Source organism: Pelodiscus sinensis, chromosome 6 (assembly GCF_052426305.1).
Source record: "Pelodiscus sinensis isolate ZL-2025 chromosome 6, ASM5242630v1, whole genome shotgun sequence".
NCBI classification, from domain to species: Eukaryota; Metazoa; Chordata; order Testudines; family Trionychidae; genus Pelodiscus; species Pelodiscus sinensis.
Genome location: NC_143057.1, coordinates 79,974,921 through 79,994,751, shown reverse-complemented (window position 1 = coordinate 79,994,751; position 19,831 = coordinate 79,974,921). Strand labels below are relative to the sequence as shown.

Genomic DNA, 19,831 nt, shown 5'->3' with positions numbered 1-19,831 from the left:
CTCAGGATTTAATCGCACACTTTCAAACTGTACGATATTTATGTGTGATCTTTTAGACGGTGCGGTTGTTTAACCTAGGACGGTTTTAAGTGCCTGTGAAACTGTTACTTAAGCACTGTTGTCAAACTAAAATACCCTTTTTATATTTTGATACTCAGTGACTATCAGTAAGTCATCTTTGGACAAGATATTTGCATGAAATCTAGGTGAAAGTTTAACCGGTAGATATGCCAGAGTAAATTTCCTTAAGAGATTAGTTGTAGGTTCAGTTTTCATATTCAGACCTATTTGTCTCACAAATCTCTCTCAAAGTCACAAGTCTTCATTCTTCTTTGTGGTCAGGAGACACCACTGTACAGATAGAATTTGGAGATGTATGGGTGTTTTAATACCAGATGCTAATATTTATTAGGACAGAGGAAACTTTTGTTTGATAAGTCCAGTGAAAATCTCTATCTATAAAGATTATTATCAATGAAGACACCTAATAATAAGCAGCAAAAAGCCTTTAAAAAGCTTTGCCCCAGTCATGCAGGAAGCGTGACATGAAAGGAATAGATAGACAGTACAATAAAATGCTAATGCCTGCAGTTTGCAGTCAGAAACTAGAAGCATTGTTTACATTGTGAGATAAGACTTGTATACCATGGTCACAGTCTAGAGAAATTGTACTCATCATGGAGATAATTAACTAGCTGAAGAAATCAGCTATATCCACTACAGCTCATCTTCTTTCACAGTGATAAATAGGAAATGCAGATAGAGATTAGCGAAATTAACCCAGGAGTCATACAGCTGGATTCAAAAACATGTAAATGTGGAATTGTTGTTCAATAGCTACCACTTTGCTAAGGTTATTTGTTTGTGGAAGTCATAATTCTCATGTGAAAAAAGCAGTAATGTAGTCTCTTTTGCAATGCTTTATTATTCATGAGTGAAATTGTTTTTAGTACCAATTCTGAATAAGGGTAAAAGGTGTTTCCCTATAAGAAGGTGAATACATGTTCATTACTCTTTTACATTTTGATATAGATGTTGATGAATGCCAGTCCAATCCTTGCAGGAATGGAGCCACATGTATTGATGGACTCAATACATTTACTTGTCTTTGTCTGCCAAGCTACGTAGGTGCTCTTTGCGAAAAAGGTAGGACATTAACAATTTTTTTTGCAATTTGTGACTAGTCAGGGGCCACTATGTAATCATCAAGTAAGCAAAACTCCCATTAGCTTTAGTGGGAATTTTACATGAGCAAAGACATCAGGAATAGGTCTTTCTTATGGACATGGGTATTTTTAGTAAGCTCTCCCTTGTGTTTCTTGGTTTCCATTCTCTTTCACGTTTGCTTATGATTATTGTTATATCCAATCAGAAAAGTCTTTGTTTATAGCTAATGCAAATGTTGTTTGACCATTTGTGGGAATCCGTTTTTAGCCTCCTCAGGGCACGCTATGCTTATTACTCTGGAACTCCAGCTGTCTAAATGAAACTGCAATATGCTGTTCTTATGCAGTTTGATTGCTCCTACCGTGGTATCCAAAATCTGTTCTACTTAGGTATCCTAAGGGCTGAATTGCCCTATTGGTGATGCTACAGAATTGTCCCTCAATTAGAGGAGCAAAATGCCTCCTAGAACTTCCCAGTATGTAAGGAAAGGCACAAGTTGCTCTGCTGCTTTAAAGGGTGCCGTATACCACCACCATCTACACTGTTGGTCCTGGCTCTGCTAACCATTTCCTGTCTAACCTCCTTTGTAGCAATTAAGACAATATTCTTTGTTCAAGAGGCAGAATAGAAGAAATTTGTGGTGTTTGTAGGAGAAATGAACAAATAGGTGGATCAGAAGGGGCAGCAAGAAGAAATGGCCCAATAGGACAGAACAATAGTGTGGAAATCTTTAAAGGTAAGGGCACTCATGTCAGGCAGTGGCCCTGGTTGCTGGTCCATTCCAGGTTTCTTTTAGAGATTCTGGAGCTTCTTATATCCAGCTGAACACATCAACTCTGCAGGTTGTGTATGACTCTTTCAACAATGTCAAGTGTTTGTTTACTATAAATTCACTTCACTCATGATCAAATTTTAGAACAAAACCATCATGAGAGAGGCAGCAAATACACAGCAGGACAAAAACAAACTATAAATTGACCGAAAGAGTATAACAATGGAGACTGCAAGCACCGAAGGAAGATTTTTATTAGAAGTAAGAAATGTTAAGTTATGGTCTCATAGGTTACGTCTACACTTGCTTCCTAGTTCTAACTAGGGATGCAAATGTAGGCGACCGAAATCACTAATGAAGCGGGGATTTAAATATCCTGCATTTCATTAGCATAATCTCGCCTGCGCACTATTCTGCTTGCCAACTGATTCGAACCAGGCAGTGCACTCTGGGATGCGCTAGTTTGAATCTAACCCCTTGGTTCAAACTAACGTTACTCCTCAAAAAATGAGGATTAATGTTAGTTTGAACCAAGGGGTTTGATTCAAACTATTGCATCCCGGAGTGCACTGACTGTTTCGAATCAGCTGGCGAGCAGACTAGCGCGCGGGTGAGATTATGGTAATGAAGTGTGGGATATTTAAATCCCCACTTCATTAGCGATTTCGGTCGCCTACATTTGCATCCCTAGTTCGAACTAGGGAGCAAGTGTAGATGTACCCCTAGAGAGGAAATAAACAATATAAGTACAAAATGAGGGGAACATATCCAAATAGCTGCTCTCGCCATATTAAAGTAAGTGTATTTTAATCTTCAGCTCTGACCTAATGTCACTTTATTATGTAACTAAGCATTTGAGTTGCTGCAGTGTAAGGTGACATTCTGATTGGCAAGACAGCAGGCCTATGACAGTGCATATGCTTTACAATGTAGTCCACAATTTAGAACATGGACAGCTGGAAACCAGGACGCCATCACCAATTGTATCATCTGCCTATCAGCTTGGTATCTGTACTCCCAGCTTCTCCAGGCTGACTTTGTGGTCATTTAGAAAAAGGTTGCCAGGTAAAGATGACAACAGAGCTGTAAGAAGATCTCCTGGTAAATTCAGGAGAAACAGGCCACATGCCACTATTTTTCCATGTTCCAGTGCCTTATTGCACAGGAAACCCCTTTGATTTCAGTGGGACTATTCACACAGTAAGATACCTCCTTGATGTATGTAAGAGCAGCAAAATCTGGCCCATTGTTAAAATTAGTGGAGATGTTTCTAAGAGAAAAAGAAATGGTGCTTAAAGATGTGTTTTTTCCCCCGGGCTAACAGAAATACTTTTCTTCCTCTTTTTTCTGCCACTGACTGGTTTCGCTCACGGAGTAGTCAAGTAGACCTCTACATGTAGCTGCATAAATGTTGGCAGTTTCAGGCTTACTTTTCATCCCAAACCTATTGGGTGAAATACAGTTCACAAGTTTTTCCAAGTGAACCTAAAGAGATTTGTTTGGTAGAGCTAAAACCTCTAAAGAATGACTAGTTGCACTCTCATCACAATCCAACTTTTCAGTAATCTGACATAGTCCACTGTTTGAAAGACTTTCTGAATCTGTTCTGCAAAACTAGAATTTGATAGTGTTTTTATAACAGAAGGAATAAATGTTCTCTTTTTTCCCCCAGCAAATCTATAGTACTGAATAGCCTTCAGAATCATGGTAGCTTTAATTTGCATTTTATGACCAACTTGAGAATACATTTAGGTGGTTAATGGGAACATTTCCTAGTTTGTCAATGAGAAACAGACCTCTGCTCATTCAGCTTTGGAATTTAAATTTCCTCCACTTAAAGTCCTGCAGTGGTTTGGGACCTGGGGAAAGTGTTCAGTGCCAAATTTCCATTTCACCAGACAAAATAAAACTGTATTGGCAATGCAAACACAGTTGTCTGGCAAGCTGTCTTTATTTCATGGCATCAGCTCTGACTTTGCTACATTGAAAATGCATCCAGAATGACAGAACGTGTCACCTCAGGGCTTCAGGAAAGGTGTAGGTGAGCATGCAAACATTATGTTCATTACTTGCATTTTATTTTTTGCTTGCAATACCTCCTCTTCCTTTCTGAGAACTTTCAAAATAAACGTAAAAAGCATCCACAATCTCACGGTCATGGAAGCTGAGTGCCCAATTACAGAGTACTTCTGAAAATCATGCTTTCACATAGGAGGCAAAAGGGAGAGATCAGAAAGCAACCAGATCTGTCCATCTTATAATTCCCCAAGGGCAAGGGAACTCTCAGCTGGTGCAGTCTGTTTCTACCTCCAATTCTGGGCATGAGTCAGGTTTAGGGAGGCAGTATTGCCAGAGCTCAGTACACTTTGGCTATGCTCAGCAGATACATTGTCCTTTAGAGATCTTTGCCAACTGGTGAAGGATGAGCAGCCTTCAGAGTACTTCCATCTATGCCATCACCTAGGGCAGAATAAATCCATTCTGAGAACGAGTGAGCTATAACTGCCTCCCTGACAGCCACCTTCCTCTGTCTCACCAAATGGAAACATAGTTCAGCAGAGAATCTGGGCCAAGAACTTCTTAAATGATGCAAGAGAAAGTTGTTGGACAAAATATTCTATTCTTCTATTCTTTCAGTAAACTCAAAGTGTTATTCAGAGAGACAATATTATTATTAATTATTATTATTATTTCCCATTCAGATTAAACTACTAGTGCAGATAAATACACCTGCTCTCTTATAAGTATCCCTTTCTGTCACTTATTTTTTTACCCATAATGCCCAACTTTTCAAAATACAACTATATCTATATATCCAAGCAGATAGTCCCTTGTTTGTAACTTTTCAATGCATAATATCCAGGAAAAGTTTGTGTAAGCAAGCGAATTTGACTGCAGACTGAGGCAGTGGCTGCAAACCATTTAAGTAGGTGGTAACTCCACAGAAGTCTAGGGAGTTACACCAGTGTAAAGTTGATGGGAAACCATTTGGTGTGTTTAGACAAATGAGCTCATGACTTTGGGGTCTTTCATTTGTAACATATAAAGTGCTTTGTTATAGCGAGCTGCAGTATGATAATCGTCTTTCATAATGAGGAATACTTCTCCACAAATTAGTGGGACTGGTCATAGGATAAGTTAATATGCAATATATGTAAGTGTGTCATAATGTAGCCTATGATGACGATTTCTCAATATTGCTCTGTCTTTACTCAGGTTGAAAAGTACTTTACTGCACAAATAGTCCCATTTTTATCAGTGGGACTATTTGGGTAATAGTATGCTATATAACCTGGCTAAGAGAGGCAACAATTTCACCATTGGCTTCTAGAATATGATATGGGAGTGTCTAACAGAAAACAATGGATTTGCTCTTTCTCCTCCCCCCTCTTTCCTTATCTGGATCAGTTTTCCTTTTGTTTCATCTCTCTCTCTCTTTATTCTGACTGATCCACCTGCTCTGAAGGTGATGCATTTTTGTTTTAAAATTAAAGTGAAGTTTGGCTTCCATTGTGCTGAAACTCTGTAGACACTCTCATAGCTTACCCTGTTTACTGAATGCAGCTGTGCTCACAGACTGCCAAAATGGCACATATTCGTTTATTAGTAGACATCCCTCAGTAGGGTAATTCAACAAAACGACTTCTTTTTTCTTCCAAGTCCCCAACACAAAACAAATGTTTTCTTCATTATTAGCAACATTGCTTTTCAAATTTGAGATCCCTGTCCAAATGTTTGTGATTACTGTTTCCTCAGCTGATTCATTTTTTTCTCCCAGTTGTAATACCTTGGGCAAGCAGAAAGGTGCAGAAAGGTTTATTGCAAGGACTCTCTTTGGAAACAGATAGTTTCTAGCTTACATCTTATAGCTGAGAGGATTCTTGAATATTTACTAGAGAAGTAGTTTATCTTTGAGAGGTCTGGGCTAATGGGACACTGACTTTCATTCATTACCTGAGTCCGGAGACATTGAGAAAGTTCACAGCTGAGCAAGACTCATTTTGCATTGTAGGATCTAAACTTTAGCCTTTGTGTTCTTAATCCTCTTATGGAATTTGTTTGAAAATATTGCAACTACTGGAAGCAGCCTATAGCTGATGTTGCATACCTGCCCATTTACTATGTTTGGAGAGCTATACAGCTATAGGGGCTGTTTCAAGGAACAAAAGTGTGTGGGTGACTCCTGGCACACATTTCTGGAAACAAATCTCTAAATTATAATAAACCTTTGGGCAAGCAAGACAACTTTGAAAACCCCATAAACATAGCAGTCAGTGCTTCAGTCTTTCCAATACATTTTGGGATCAGTTTACACAAAGCTATGATTACCTTTCAGGAAACAAAGTGTGTGCATGCAATGTAAGATGGCTAAGTATTCCCACCAAAATTATTCACCAGTGGACACTGACCAGATAGGAAATGTACTGCCATGGGTGCAGCTAGACTCCCATGTGCAAGAAAGGCATTTGCATTGGCACAAGCACTGAAATCCTATTGTAGGCAAAGCCTTCATTTTCTGGGAAGAATATTCACCAATGATCTTTTGAGACTGTAAACAAATGATAATCCTTCTTTTCTTCAAGGTTAATAAGGCTAAAGAGAAGGGGTTTGATACAGTGTATGTTTCTAGCACTGATAATTAAAGGCCTCATATTAGTTACTATTTTAAATGCAGTCTCTGTGTTCAAGCCTCACATCCACCTCACACATGATTTAGCTGGCATCCCCAGTGAACAGTCACTGCATTGGCATGGCTCAGTTCTGCATAATCCTTGAGCTCTCTCTCTCTCTCTGTTATATCAAATTCTGCTTGTTGTTATTGACTTCCTTTCTCTGAGATGAGGCTCCTAACCAAGTTGAGTAATGAGATTTGAAGGGTCCACCATGAAGGACAGCACACTTAGTGCTATGTGGTTAAACAAAACCTCTAGACAACCACAGACAGACAAAACTTAAAAATCAGCCAGCTCAAGGAGATTAAGTGCCAACTGTTGCATGTGCCTACATTCCTGGGTAGAAAAAAACTCTGTGCTGTAAATTACATGCTCTCTCCATAGCTGAGATTCTTTAAAGTATGAACAGCTTTTTCACAACTTGACTTGTCTAGTATAAAAATGTACGTGTATTCTAACCAATGCTTCTCCAGCATGGCAATTGCTCTAATACAGTGGTGGGCAAACTGCGGCCTGTGGGCTGCATGGAACCCATTGGGTTCTGTGTGTGACCCGTGATACATTGTGGCCGATGTACAGGGTCGCCAGATTCTGATGGTTTCTATCTGCATAGTTATTTTCCTACCTGTGCTACTAAAATGATGGGCATGTAAGGTAAGGGCGCATGAACTGAGGTGTGTACTGATTACATGCATAGATTGTGAGAGCCGGGCACTCCCTCTGCATCCAATCAAAGCACTGCTGCAATTCAATAGGCATACCCCAAAAATTCTAGGTGCACAAGTGTAGTTAGCAAAACCACCCTGTCCTGTGAGACCATCTTGGTTACAAGAATCTTGCGGCCCACTGAGATGGGGGGCCACCTATGTGGCCCACTCAGACTACATGTACACTGCAGGAGTTTTGCGGAAGAAGAAATGCAAATGGAGCGCTAATTTGCATGTCTCGTGCTCTCATTTGCATATCTTCTTCCCATCCTTTTTGCGGAAGAGCTTTTTGCGATAAAAAGCCCTGTGTAGATGGGGCCATTTGTCAGAAAAAAATCCCTTTTGCACAAGACCTTTATTCCTCAAAAAATGAGTTTTACAGGCTCTTGCACAAAAGAGTTTTTTTCCAACAAATGGCCCTGTCTACACAGGGCTTTTTATCGCAAAAGTATCTTCCGCAAAAAAGATCGGAAGAAGATATGCAAATGAAAGTGCGAGATATGCAAATGAGCACACCATTTGCATTTCCTCTATCGCAAAACACCCGCAGTGTAGACGTAGCCTCACTAGCCTAGGTTGCCCATCACTGCTGTAATACATAACTTCCAGTTAAAAGCTAAGAAATGTTCTAATTAAGGAATTAGCATACATGGTATAAATAGATGGCTACAGCTCCCTTATATACAGCTAGGCTGTAGGAATAAAAGATCCTCCGGAAAAGGGCTTTATTCCGGAGGATCACACCAGTCTAGATGCTCTTTTCCGGCTTTTCCCCAAGCCGGAAAAAAAGTGGTGGCCATGTTTATTTAAATCCCGCGGGGGATATTTAAATCCCCCGCGGATTTCCCTATTCTGACTTGCTTGCTTTGCATGCCTCTCCCGGAGAAGGGGCCAGTCTAGACGTAGCCCTAGAGTCCCTGGGGCCACATCCTACCATTGACTTAAGTAAAAATCCCAATTCCCACCTCCTAAGGTCCCCAAATAATGTAATTTATATACAGTTACTAGATCATTGACATACAGAGCTGTGTGGGGAATCCTGAGGTGGTATAAACTTGGCTCTGTGCCCTTCTTGCATAGGGACCAATAGGGGAGAGGTGGTTGAGCTAGGGGCATGTTCATGTGTTTTGAAAAGGGTGTGGTGAGAACCTGCTAATTCTCTAGTGGTCCTCAGCTGGTGCAATGGTACGATTCCACCCAGCATAACTCAGAGCAGTCCATAGATTGCACTAAATCATGCTGGGATCACTTCTCTCCTGCTCCTTCTAATTTCCTCCCATTGGGTCTTGCATCTAATAAGAGGAGCTGGTTCACTCTTTTAAAACCGTTCTTACTATAAAACTGTTTGTCCTTGTGATCTCTTTGTACAGTGAAAACAAAATCAAAATGAATATAGACACTTTACAGCATCTGTTCTGCCTTTGGCAGCCTTACCTTGACATTATAATTAATATCAACCCTACAAACTGCTACAGTTCCAAAGCTCACATTTATGTCTATTTATCAGGAGAGAAATATTGGCTGATGTGAGCTTATCAGTACTACCCCTCATCCAAGCACAATGTGCAGTTCATTACTTTATACTCCAGCTTTATAGTTGTCTTTAGAAATTGATACCTAAGTTTACTACAGTCTACTCCTTCTTTTTGGCCAACCTTAATCTTTGCTGAGATAGCACTTCAACTTTGCATCTGCTAGATGAACAATGACAGTTACTTTTCTCCATGGCCATTTTCAATCAGCAGTCCTTCATAGTAATAGAACAAAGTAACTCAAAGCATTATTTGCTTAATAGCCCCACAAAACTAAACAATAAAAAGTATAGAGCCAGGACAACCTTAAATCCAAACAGAGCACCCGAATTTAATTCTTTCAGAGTTATAGAATAAATAATGCCTATTTGAGAGAGTCACGATCTGGCATAACGTGCTAATTCAGAGGTTACAGATTAATATGCAAAGCATATTTTTACTTATGGCTAAAGAAGAAATTTAGTAAATATAAAAGTACTGAAGACTTGAATTAGAATTACAGGGTCAGTGCTTTTTTTAAATCTGTGGTGCTTAGGTTGTGTTTTCCTGAGCCTTTAATAGCAGAATCCTCTGTCCACTTGCATAAATCTCAAGCGTGCCTCTCTTGTGTTTTTTGTTTACTTGTCACAGATACAGAGACTTGTGATTATGGTTGGCATAAGTTCCAAGGACAATGCTACAAATACTTTGCCCATCGCCGCACATGGGATGCAGCCGAAAGAGAGTGTCGTCTCCAGGGAGCTCACCTCACAAGCATCTTGTCTCATGAAGAGCAGATATTTGTGAACCGTACGTACCATTAGGATTCCGCTCAGCAACACTGGGTTGAGGATAGAGCATAGTTACACATACTGAGAAAACACCATCCAGACCTCTAAATACTTTTCATTTTTCCCTTCTAAAATATGCCTCCTTGTTTGATTTTTTTTAAAAGGAAGGCCCCATGTCTCGACCATTCCTTCTGTTGTTAATTTTGTGTTAATCATGATCTGCAGTGGGGAAATGTCTGATCTTCAGAGAAAATCGCCTTTCTGCCCCTAAAATTTTAGGTCCTGAGAAAAAGACAAGAAAAGACAAAGAAGTTCAGTACTTTAATCTGGAGACTTTGTTCTAGCCTTACTGTTTAGACAATCTGATTCTGTGGGACATCCTAAATAGGACTTCACAGACACAAAGCATTAATCACTTTGGGTATGTCTACACTGCCACCCTAGTTCGAACTAGGGTGGCTAATGTAGGCATTCGAAGTTGCAAATGAAGCCCGGGATTTAAATATCCCGGGCTTCATTTGCATCTTGCTGGGTGCCGCCATTTTTAAATCCCTGTTAGTGCGGACTCCGTGCCCGCGGCTACACGCGGCACGGAGTAGGTACAGGCAGTCCCCGGGTTACGTACAAGATAGGGACTGTAGGTTTGTTCTTAAGTTGAATTTGTATGTAAGTCGGAACTGGTACATATTGTAAGGGAAACTCTAGCCGAACATTTCTCCAGGGCTCAGTTTTATTCTCCCACACCTCACTTCCCTCAGTCCTTTATTCTCAAGCTGAGGTGTCTACTGAGAAAAGCTGCTCCGCGTCTCCCTGGTCTGCTGGGGGGGGGGGCGCTAGCTTCGCGTCTCCCTGGTCTGCTGGGGGAAAGCAGCTAGTGCGGGGTTGCCTCACCCCGTTTGTAAGTAGGGATCCGATGTAAGTTGGATCCATGTAACCCGGGGACTGCCTGTAGTTCGAATTAGGCTCTCTAATCCGAACTACCGGTACACCTCATTCCACGCCCGGCAAGATGCAAATAAAGCCCGGGATATTTAAATCCCGGGCTTCATTTGCAACTTCGAATGCCTACATTAGCCACCCTAGTTCGAACTAGGGTGGCAGTGCAGACATACCCATCTATGTTACATTACAAGACAGATTCAGCCTTGTGATACTCATCACAGCATGAGGTGCTGTCTGCACATACTGAGTAATATTTTTGATTAAACTGTTTGGAGATGTTTATTTTCTAATTGTCATACTTTGTTCTAAGATTTGGGTCACTTGTTCGGTCTCTGAATATCTTCTTGTAAGAAACACTTTGGGTCTTTCATGATATATCTCCATAGGGATAAAAGATGCACAGTATCTAAGCCATAGCTGGCTTAGATCAGCTGATTCAGGCTGGCAGGACTCCGGCTGCAGAGCTAAAAATCTTTCTGCAGATGTTTGGGTTTAGGCTAGAGCCTGAGTTGTAGGACCCTCTACCCTCCATCCCAAGTCCAAACATCTACATACAAATTGTTCAGCCTCAGAGCCCTATGAGCCTGGGTCAGCTGATCTGGACCAGTCCAGTTGGTAGTGATTCCTGACAAGTCTGCAGGTTTCTGACTTTCTGCCACAGAGTTTGGCACATCTCTCCTGTAAATGTCACTGAAACTTTTAACACTACTAAGGAAGAGAAAATACTTATTTAATTACAGTAAAGAGTTGAGGTAAGTTTGTTTTCCCATTTAATTATCAGTACCTGACTTTAAACTGCTGGGCTAGGTAGAAAGCTAATCAGATCTTCTGGGATGTGCAGGATAAAAGGAAGATAGTATAGGCAAGAGACTATATTTTTGTAGATTTCCTGAATTAAAATAAAAAGGCTAAAAATGAGCCTGTAAATTTTTTTGTGCATGCTTAGTGAATGCTATTTAAGAACAGGAAGTCTGATTCATTCTGTGATTTTTTTTTAATTTTCTTTGATGAATGTTCTCCCTTTTATGGGAAAGTTAATAAAAATATCTTTGTGGTATCTTTCCTGTTAGGAGTTGGGCATGACTACCAGTGGATTGGTCTCAATGACAAGATGTTTGAGCATGACTTCCGCTGGACCGATGGGAGCACACTGGTAAGATGTCTTAAAAAGAAAAAGCTAATTTGAAAGCCTTTTTGGTGATTTATCAAATAGCCATTGGAAATGGGGAAAAAAAAGGTCAGACTTCAGAATCAATAAAATAGCCAAATGTTCACCCCAGCAAATTTCCATGCTTGGGATTGCTACCTTTTCTTATCATTATGGTAGTGCCGAAAGGGTGCTATTCAATCCACACATTGAGAGATGTTTATCCTCTAAGGCCCAGATCCTGATCCCTGGTGGAACTGCTTTGAACTTATTTGCTTATATGGTGTGGGGGAAAAAAGGCTATAAAGTTGATATATCCTGCTGCCTGATGAGTCCCTCAGCATAGGGGAATTCTCAGGCTGTCTAGGGGGCGCATAATGGTTCCTATATCTCCCCTCCTATTACCCCAAGAATGCCTTCTCCATGATAGGCTAAGGCATGTCTACACTACAACCTTAACTTGACCTATGTAATTATTGCAGTGGCTGATGTCCACACTAACCCCCTTCTATTGGTGGTGCTTTTATCCTCACCAGAGCACTTCTACCAACTGAAAAGGAGCAGTGTGGGGGACTGAGAGCTAGAGCTCGAGCTAGAGCTCACAGCTGCGTGCAGTTCTCTGCCAGAAGCCTACTTGCCCCTGGGGCTTCTTGCCTTCCTGCTCCCAGCCAAGATCAGGAGAAAGCCAGCTGGGGCTTCTTGTGCCTGGCAGAGAGATCAATGAGTCCGGTTGGCTGCCATGCTCTCAACAGGGAGCTGAGAATGCCAGGTAGTGCAGCCAGGCTTCCAGTTGAGCCTCAGTGAAGCCAGAATTCCAGCAGAGAGCAGTGACTCTCAGTGGAGAGCTCACTTTGTGGAACCCAGTGGCAGCCCAAGCCAGGAGCCTAGGTATCCGCCATCTTGACAGTGGAGACCAATGTAATTGACAAGACAGGCAACAGCTGATATATAAGTAATTCAGTGTCTACACAGACAATACATCACTCTAACTTCACAGACATAAGTCCTACGCCTCTTATGGAACTGGAATTATTTCGTACAATGGAGCACTTACGTTGGGGGGACAAGGCTGTAGTGTAACCCTAACCCTACGATGTGGGAGTACTATTGATATCTTTATAGCATCAAAGCAATAAGGAAAAAATAAGTAGATGGGGAAAGAAAATATTCACTCCCCACCTTCAGCTAAACTAATTCACCCAAGCCAAAGTATTCAGTCTTTTTCTTAGAAGAGACAGGTGATTTACAACCAGTATAACATCCTTTGATACACACTATATAAACTGATTGGTCATGCTTATTTTTTCCTTTGTGAACCCTTCTCTAACCAGGAAACATCTGGTCCTCAGGTCACATACATACAGACTATGTTGCAATAGTTTGTATGTATGTGACTGCTTATCACATAGATATGGTGTCTTTAGTAAGAATTCTGAAACAAAGCTGATTTGATTAATTGACACTTGATGTAAATAGAGGATTAAAGACTTTTCCAAGATTTTTCAGTGTTATGTGAACGATAATTTCTTACAGGTGAGTGAAAAATAAAAGAAAACAAATCAAACTTTTCTATGTGCTTGTTTTAGTGCTGGAACTAATCTCCTTAATTGAGCCTGGAGGCACAAATCTTTTGGACTATAGGGAGAGGAAGTTTGCTACTCTACATTGCTTCCTCCTATTCTTGGGAGTCTGGCACCTTTCGATCCATTCGCTTTGTTTATCCCTTTCTTCTCCTAAGCTCAGGCATAATCTAGCCCTTATCTGTGTAAGGGCATATCTTTGCATTGGTAAATACTAAGCAAGATGTAACTTGCACATTGCAAAGGCAAATTTGGTATGACACAAGCTAACAAAAATCAGGAAATTAAAAGCCAGAGTTGATTCTTTATTTTCAACATGTTGCTGGGCAAACTTGGGTGTTAAATTCAAAGTTAAAGAAAAAAATGTAAGAAGAGAAGACATTTTCAGGGCAGTGTAAGACCATCTGCTAAAGAGGTCTTATTTTCTAAAAAATTATCTTTATCCCACTTTCCTACTCTCAGTCCCTTTCTCTGGGAACAATCTATGTGTGTCTTGAACTCATAGCCCATAGCCAGTTATTCCGTGTGTGAAATGTTCTGTGCATGCAGTGAATCTGCATGTGTTTTCTGTTTGCTTACCGTAGCCTCATTTTTTAGATTCTTTTCCATAATTTTTGTCTCCTCCACTGGACCGTTTATCATTATTAATTGTTGGACTCTACATACATGTTCCAGTTACATCTTGGTCAAAGGTGCAAGCACTGCCCTTAATGTATCAGGTGCATCTTCAGATTCTATTGATTTGAATACAATGCTAACAATGAAAGCCCTGTGCGTGCTGTTGCAGGTAAGCACCTGCAGTATAGGCGTTAGCCCTATTGATCCAGTTTGTAATCATGAAAGCTGACATTATGTCACCATAGGTAAGTTTACAACAAAAAAGGAACTCAGTAATATGCCCTCTTAACTTCAATTTCTTAGATTAGAGAGGGGTCTGCCTATAAATCCTGACTCCAAGCTATCCTGAATTTTTGATTAGCAGAGGCCCTAGCAGAGATCTAGCATTGTTCATGCTGTTCTTAGCTCTGTTGGTTTAAAGGCACTAGTTTACCCAGTAAACTGAAGATTCCTCTGGCATCAGAATTGTCTCAGGAATGAGTTCAGAGAGTTCTGCTACACTAATGGTCTCTTACTGGATTAGCGGCTATTTCGTGATTACCAGGGGGCAAACCAGTCCTCACTTGGCCGCAAAGTGCCGAGGATGTAAAGCTGCTTTTGTCTTATTACTGTACTCATTTGATAGAGTGTCAAGAGCAGCTCAGTCAGCAGCTGAAGAGTATGCCCATGCTTCCTTTAAATATTGTTTACAAACAATTATAAGACTAGTGTGTAAAAATATTAAAGAAGTTTACCTTCTGAAATAGATGACGACAATGGAAATCCTGACACAGTCTTATCCAGTGTGGCCCAAATGAAATAACTATGGCAAACAGTATATATTACTGTCACATATTGGGGATGGTATTCACTCTGGTTGCTTTGTTATTCTGTGTGTGATTCCTACTGTCTTCTCTGGATGAGAACTCCTGAGGGGAGGCATGTAGGAAATGGTCCAGGCAAGCCTGTCACCTGAGTTAGGTGGAGGATCCAGTCAGGAGACACTTTGCCCAGGAATCTGAAGAAAGGAGGGGGTGTAACAGCCTGGAGGGCTGTAATCAGTTGCTGGGTGTGAGAGTTAGTTTTCAGCTGGTTTGGAGAGAAGGGAGCCTAGTTGGCTTGGGGGCCCAGAGCAGTAGCTCTGGTCCCCTTTTCCCCAAGATGAATTATACTAAATGCTCCTGGTTCCTGTTAGTAATGTAATAGTATTGTGGATTAACCAATTAATCGATAAGCAAAAGCTTATAGGTAAATGCTATTGACTTCATGCATTTCCCCCCCTCCACCCACCTCTTGCCAGTACATTTTTTATCAGGCTGGCCAGCAGCTCAGCTCAGTCCCGGCTTGCACTGGGTCCTGGACCTACCCCTGCTGCAGCTCTGCACTTGAAGTGTATTAGGAGCCAGGCAGGCAGGCAGCCCGGCTCAGTTCCGGCTTGTGCCGGGTCCAGGAGCTCAGACCCCTCCCCTCCCAGACAGGGGCTGCCTGGGGACTATAGAATAGTCAACTAGCCAATAAGAATTCATGAGGTGAATCGATTATTCAGTTAACCGATATTTAACATCCCTAGTTCCTGTAACAATAAAACTGTGCTACGCTGTGTCCCTGTCAATGAATAAACCTTCTGTTCTACTTGCTGGATGAGAGTCCCATCTGACTGTGGATGGGGGTGCAGGATCTGGTGACTCCTGCACACTCCGTTAAAATTGCCACATCACCATGATTTCTCCTTGGCTTATATTTTCAATCTGGGCAAAGCAAGCAGGAATCAGGAATCTATGAACCTCAAACTCTACCACTGGAGATTGGGAATGAGGTTTGAGTTACTTTGGTGCACATTTTCCATGAAGATGAGGAAATCCACAACATAATTATTCAATCTATTGCAGGGAATTCTTTTGTCAAGTGGTGGCATGTATTTTATTAGTACAGTTTTGGGAAAAAGGCTCAAATGTACTTTTTACTTGCATCTAAAAGATATTTAGAACAATGAATTAAATGGAAGGAAGGAAGTGCCAACCATGTTAAATACGATCAGAGTTGGATGCTTACGTTGATTAGTTTGTACCAAGACTAAATCCATCACTTAGATGTTCACACTCATTTCTACCTGCCTTCAATGAGAATTACATGAGCCAATACAAAATCAAAATGTTGTCCTTGCCCTCTCTCTCTTCCACTGCTTTAAAAATTCTCTTATAAGTTTACATAAGATCAGTGTTGAAGTGTTAACATGATGAAATGTGATGGATCAATAAAATGAGCTTTTTTATCAGCCTATTAATGAAGGTTTAAGTGACAATATACAGTTGAGGAAAAATCTGGCAGTATATAATCAGATGAAAAGTTTTATTTCAATTCACTGAGAATTATTTTGTAGATTACAGGAGATCCATTCATGTCATGTCTGTATTTTTAAAAAAATGTATTTGAGAAGTTTATGGCCAAGAGTTTAAAAAATGAGAGCCAAAAGTTAAGCTTTTGAAAAGTAGATCTCTTACATCAAAGCTCAGAACACCTACCAGCTCCCTCTGGCAAGCACTCAGCAATGTGAAAATCAGACCATTTGTTTAAGTACCATTTTTCAAGAGCCTATCTATAAGCAGCTCCTTTTGAAAATCTTGGCCTTTGTTTTTCTCATGGAAATGGTCAGCTGCTTGCAATTTATCAAAAGCAGCAACAATAAAACTGCTCTTTATTTCCAATGCATAGTTTTCATTCATCAGCTGGCATTTATATGTGGTTAGAAATGATAATTCCACTAAGTGAGGCAAGTCTTGGAATCCAGGAAGATTTACAGGTTGTAAATATATGAACTGATCACTAGGCAGAATTTCTGAGAGAAAATGTACAGATCATTGACAAACCATCAAGGAGCAAATGGATTCACTGTGAATGCAAATAATAAAAAGAAATATTTCTGTGGGCCAAATTATGTTTGAGTCAACATATGAGTCAAATATGAGCCAATAGCGTGACACTGTTTAAAAAAAAAGCAAACATGATTCTGGGATGTAGTTGTAACCACCACCAAGGCGGGTTTGAACCTAGGGAGGTGACTATAGGAGCCTCTACCCTCTGAGCTAAAAGCCAGCTGCCTCCCAGCCCTGCTGTAGAGGTCTCTTAATGGAGATTGCCTATCTCCTAGAACTGGAAGGGACCTTGAAAGTATGCAAATGAGGCTAAGCGTGGAATATCACCAAGCCTCATTTGTATACCTAATGAGCCACCATTTTTGCGGAAGAGGCTCTTGCGCTAGAAGGAGCTGTCTACACTGCCCCTTCTTGCGCAAGAAAAACCCTCTTGCTCAATGCCGCTACACTGATTATTTTCAGGAATAACGGCATTGAGCAAGAGGGTTTTTCTTGCAGAAGAAGGGGCAGTGTAGACAGCTCCTTCTGGCGCAAGAGCCTCTTCCGCAAAAATGGCAGCTTGTTAGGTATGCAAATGAAGCTCGGCAATATTCCACGCTTAGCCTCATTTGCATACTTCTGGCGCAACAACCCGCCAGTGTAGACATAGCCTAGGTGTGTGGGTTACACAGTAACAGGAGTGTTGTGAGAAAGATATGAGAAGTCAAACTTCCACTCTATTCTGTACTGATTAGGCTGCAGTTGGAGTATTGTGTCCAGTTCTGGGCATCATATTTTAAGAAAACGTGGAAAAATTGAGAAGGACCAGAGAAGAGCAACAGAAATGACTAAAGGCCTAGAAAACACGAGCTATGAGGGAAGACGGAAGAATTGGGCTTGTTTAGTTTAGAAAAGAGAGAAACTTAGGATTGTAAAGAACACAACACCTTGAATTTCACCCAAAAGTCCACAGGTAGCCAGTGCAGCTCCCAGATCACAACAAGTGCTGTTTGATCTCAACAAACAATTCTAATTAACAAGTAGGCTACTGCATTCTGGGCTAAGTTCAGCTGTAAATGGTCTCAGGATAGAAATTATTGACCACTGCCACTGACAAAATTTCAGATCAATGGCCGTGTTTAAAATAAGATGGGCTACCATCAAGGAAATCTGCAGACTACACATTTTTCCATAATTGCTCAGCTTCAGCCTTTTCACTACTCTTTCCCAAAATAGGACATACAGAAGCAGCCTTTAACTAGTGAGGTCCTCAGCTTCAAGTCTTGATAGTCTTGTTAGTGAATAAGTGGCGGCCAGAATCCTTTTAGAACTTTTTTTTGCAATACTGGCTGGAATTTAAGCAGTGTTTCCTCTCACAACATTGCTCTGCACCCATGAATGCAACAGGCTACATTTGAATTATATACTATGCCAGAGAGAATATGTTAACCATGGAATTGGAACCCATAAGATACTTGCCTGTCATGTTGTTCTGTAGTTTGGTACTGTGTGTTCCTTGGACGAGGCTCTTTTCTACTAGTTCCTAATTTGGGAACTAAAACACATATGTGTAAGAGTTTGTTTTCATAAGCATTTTTGAAAAATCAAAATAGCGATTTGCCTTAAAACGTATTCTTAACCCAGTTCTATTCACTTTTTGTGCAAGCGCTTCTATGTCTATTTTTCTTTCACCTGAATGTATGGGTAGGCATTTTTATTCATCCAAATAAAATACTTGTACTGCAATCGTTCATATTAGGTCATCCCATCAGGGAATAAGAACCATATCATGCAGTTTAACTAACTAATCACACAGCATGGCTATTGAATGCTCATTGGAGTATTTGGTGAGAACTGTTTATGAACAATCCACAACTGCAAATATATTATAAAAGATATTACTAGCGCCCACCAAACTAACCTTGGAAAATGACAGTGGCACTATGAAGAAGGAAAAAGGACCAGAGTCCACAAATTTTATTTGCAAGGTATAGATAGACCACATCCAGATAGATGAATGCATATATCAAATTCTGCTCTGTTCAGCTAGGAGAAAATCAAGTTAGGAGAAATTTAGTAATAAAAAGTTGCTACGTGGAAGACAGACATTGATATAAATATTACCAGTCCTAATCATCTGGGGGCATTCTACAAATCATTCTTTGAAAGTCAATAAATAAATAATAGCGGTCTGTATTTGAAAATCTCATAGGAAACTGAATTTTAATATCAACCTTTGTAGATGTAAAGCACACACATCTAAATAGAAAAATCTGGTGTTGCTTTTGGATGTTTCTTCTCTTTGTATTTGGCTTGCTAGCATTTCACTATGAAGCTCACTTGCAAATAAATAGTGGAGAAGGAGTCCATTGGAATTATGTTTCAATGTTCCATGTTATGGATTAAGCCTATATAGCTACTTGAGGTTGTGCTGCAGACCTCTGTCTATTCATATCCTTTAGAAAATGCTGTTGATAATTAGTGCTTTGTATGGCAGTGAGCTCACTTCCATTACACAAGATTAGTGTAGTATTAAGGAGCTGGCTAGTGTCTGTGGCCAGATTGTCTGTCGCTCAGAGAATGTTGGCAGTCAAGAAAGTAATGGGCAAGTTGCCACTTTAACAACTGTCCAGAGACCTTACGGTAGTTTTTCTTCCCTTTAGCAAAGGAGTGTTATACTTTATGTTTGTAATATAAGGCTTCATTGCCAGTGTTAGGTAGCTACATAAAAACAAAAGTTTCATTTTGTAAAAACAAAAGTCCTCTCTTATTCTTTCCTTTATTGGTCAGTGAATCAGACTGTTTTAGTCTAAACCTCTAACACCTCCCCTTCCAGAAAGAATAGCTGTATTGAACACAAAAGGGCTTAAAAATATATGAAACCTTGTCGGGAGGTATGCTGCCAGTGAGAATTAAATAAAACAAACAGACTAAAATATCATGCCGTCAACTGGAAACAAAAAAGTTATTGTGCCAGAGATCCATAAGTTTCCTGAAGACAGGGATTTTAAATCTATTAAATATTTTGATTTTCATATGTAGCAGTCATTACAGCCCCTCTCTCTGGCTGGTCTACACTATAGGTTTTTTTC

At 40.4% G+C, this 19,831-nt stretch overlaps 1 protein-coding gene across 2 annotated transcripts in view; it reads left to right on the top strand.

Annotated features, from left to right (window-relative positions):
- Positions 1–19,831, top strand: part of LOC102460195 (versican core protein) — a 158,085-nt gene that overhangs the window by 125,273 nt on the left and 12,981 nt on the right. For both annotated transcript variants that reach the window (XM_075932193.2, XM_075932194.2), the window contains 3 exons: positions 1,033–1,146; positions 9,482–9,640; positions 11,634–11,716. In XM_075932193.2, coding sequence (XP_075788308.2) covers positions 1,033–1,146; positions 9,482–9,640; positions 11,634–11,716 — 356 coding nt within the window. The remainder of the gene's footprint in view (positions 1–1,032; positions 1,147–9,481; positions 9,641–11,633; positions 11,717–19,831) is intronic.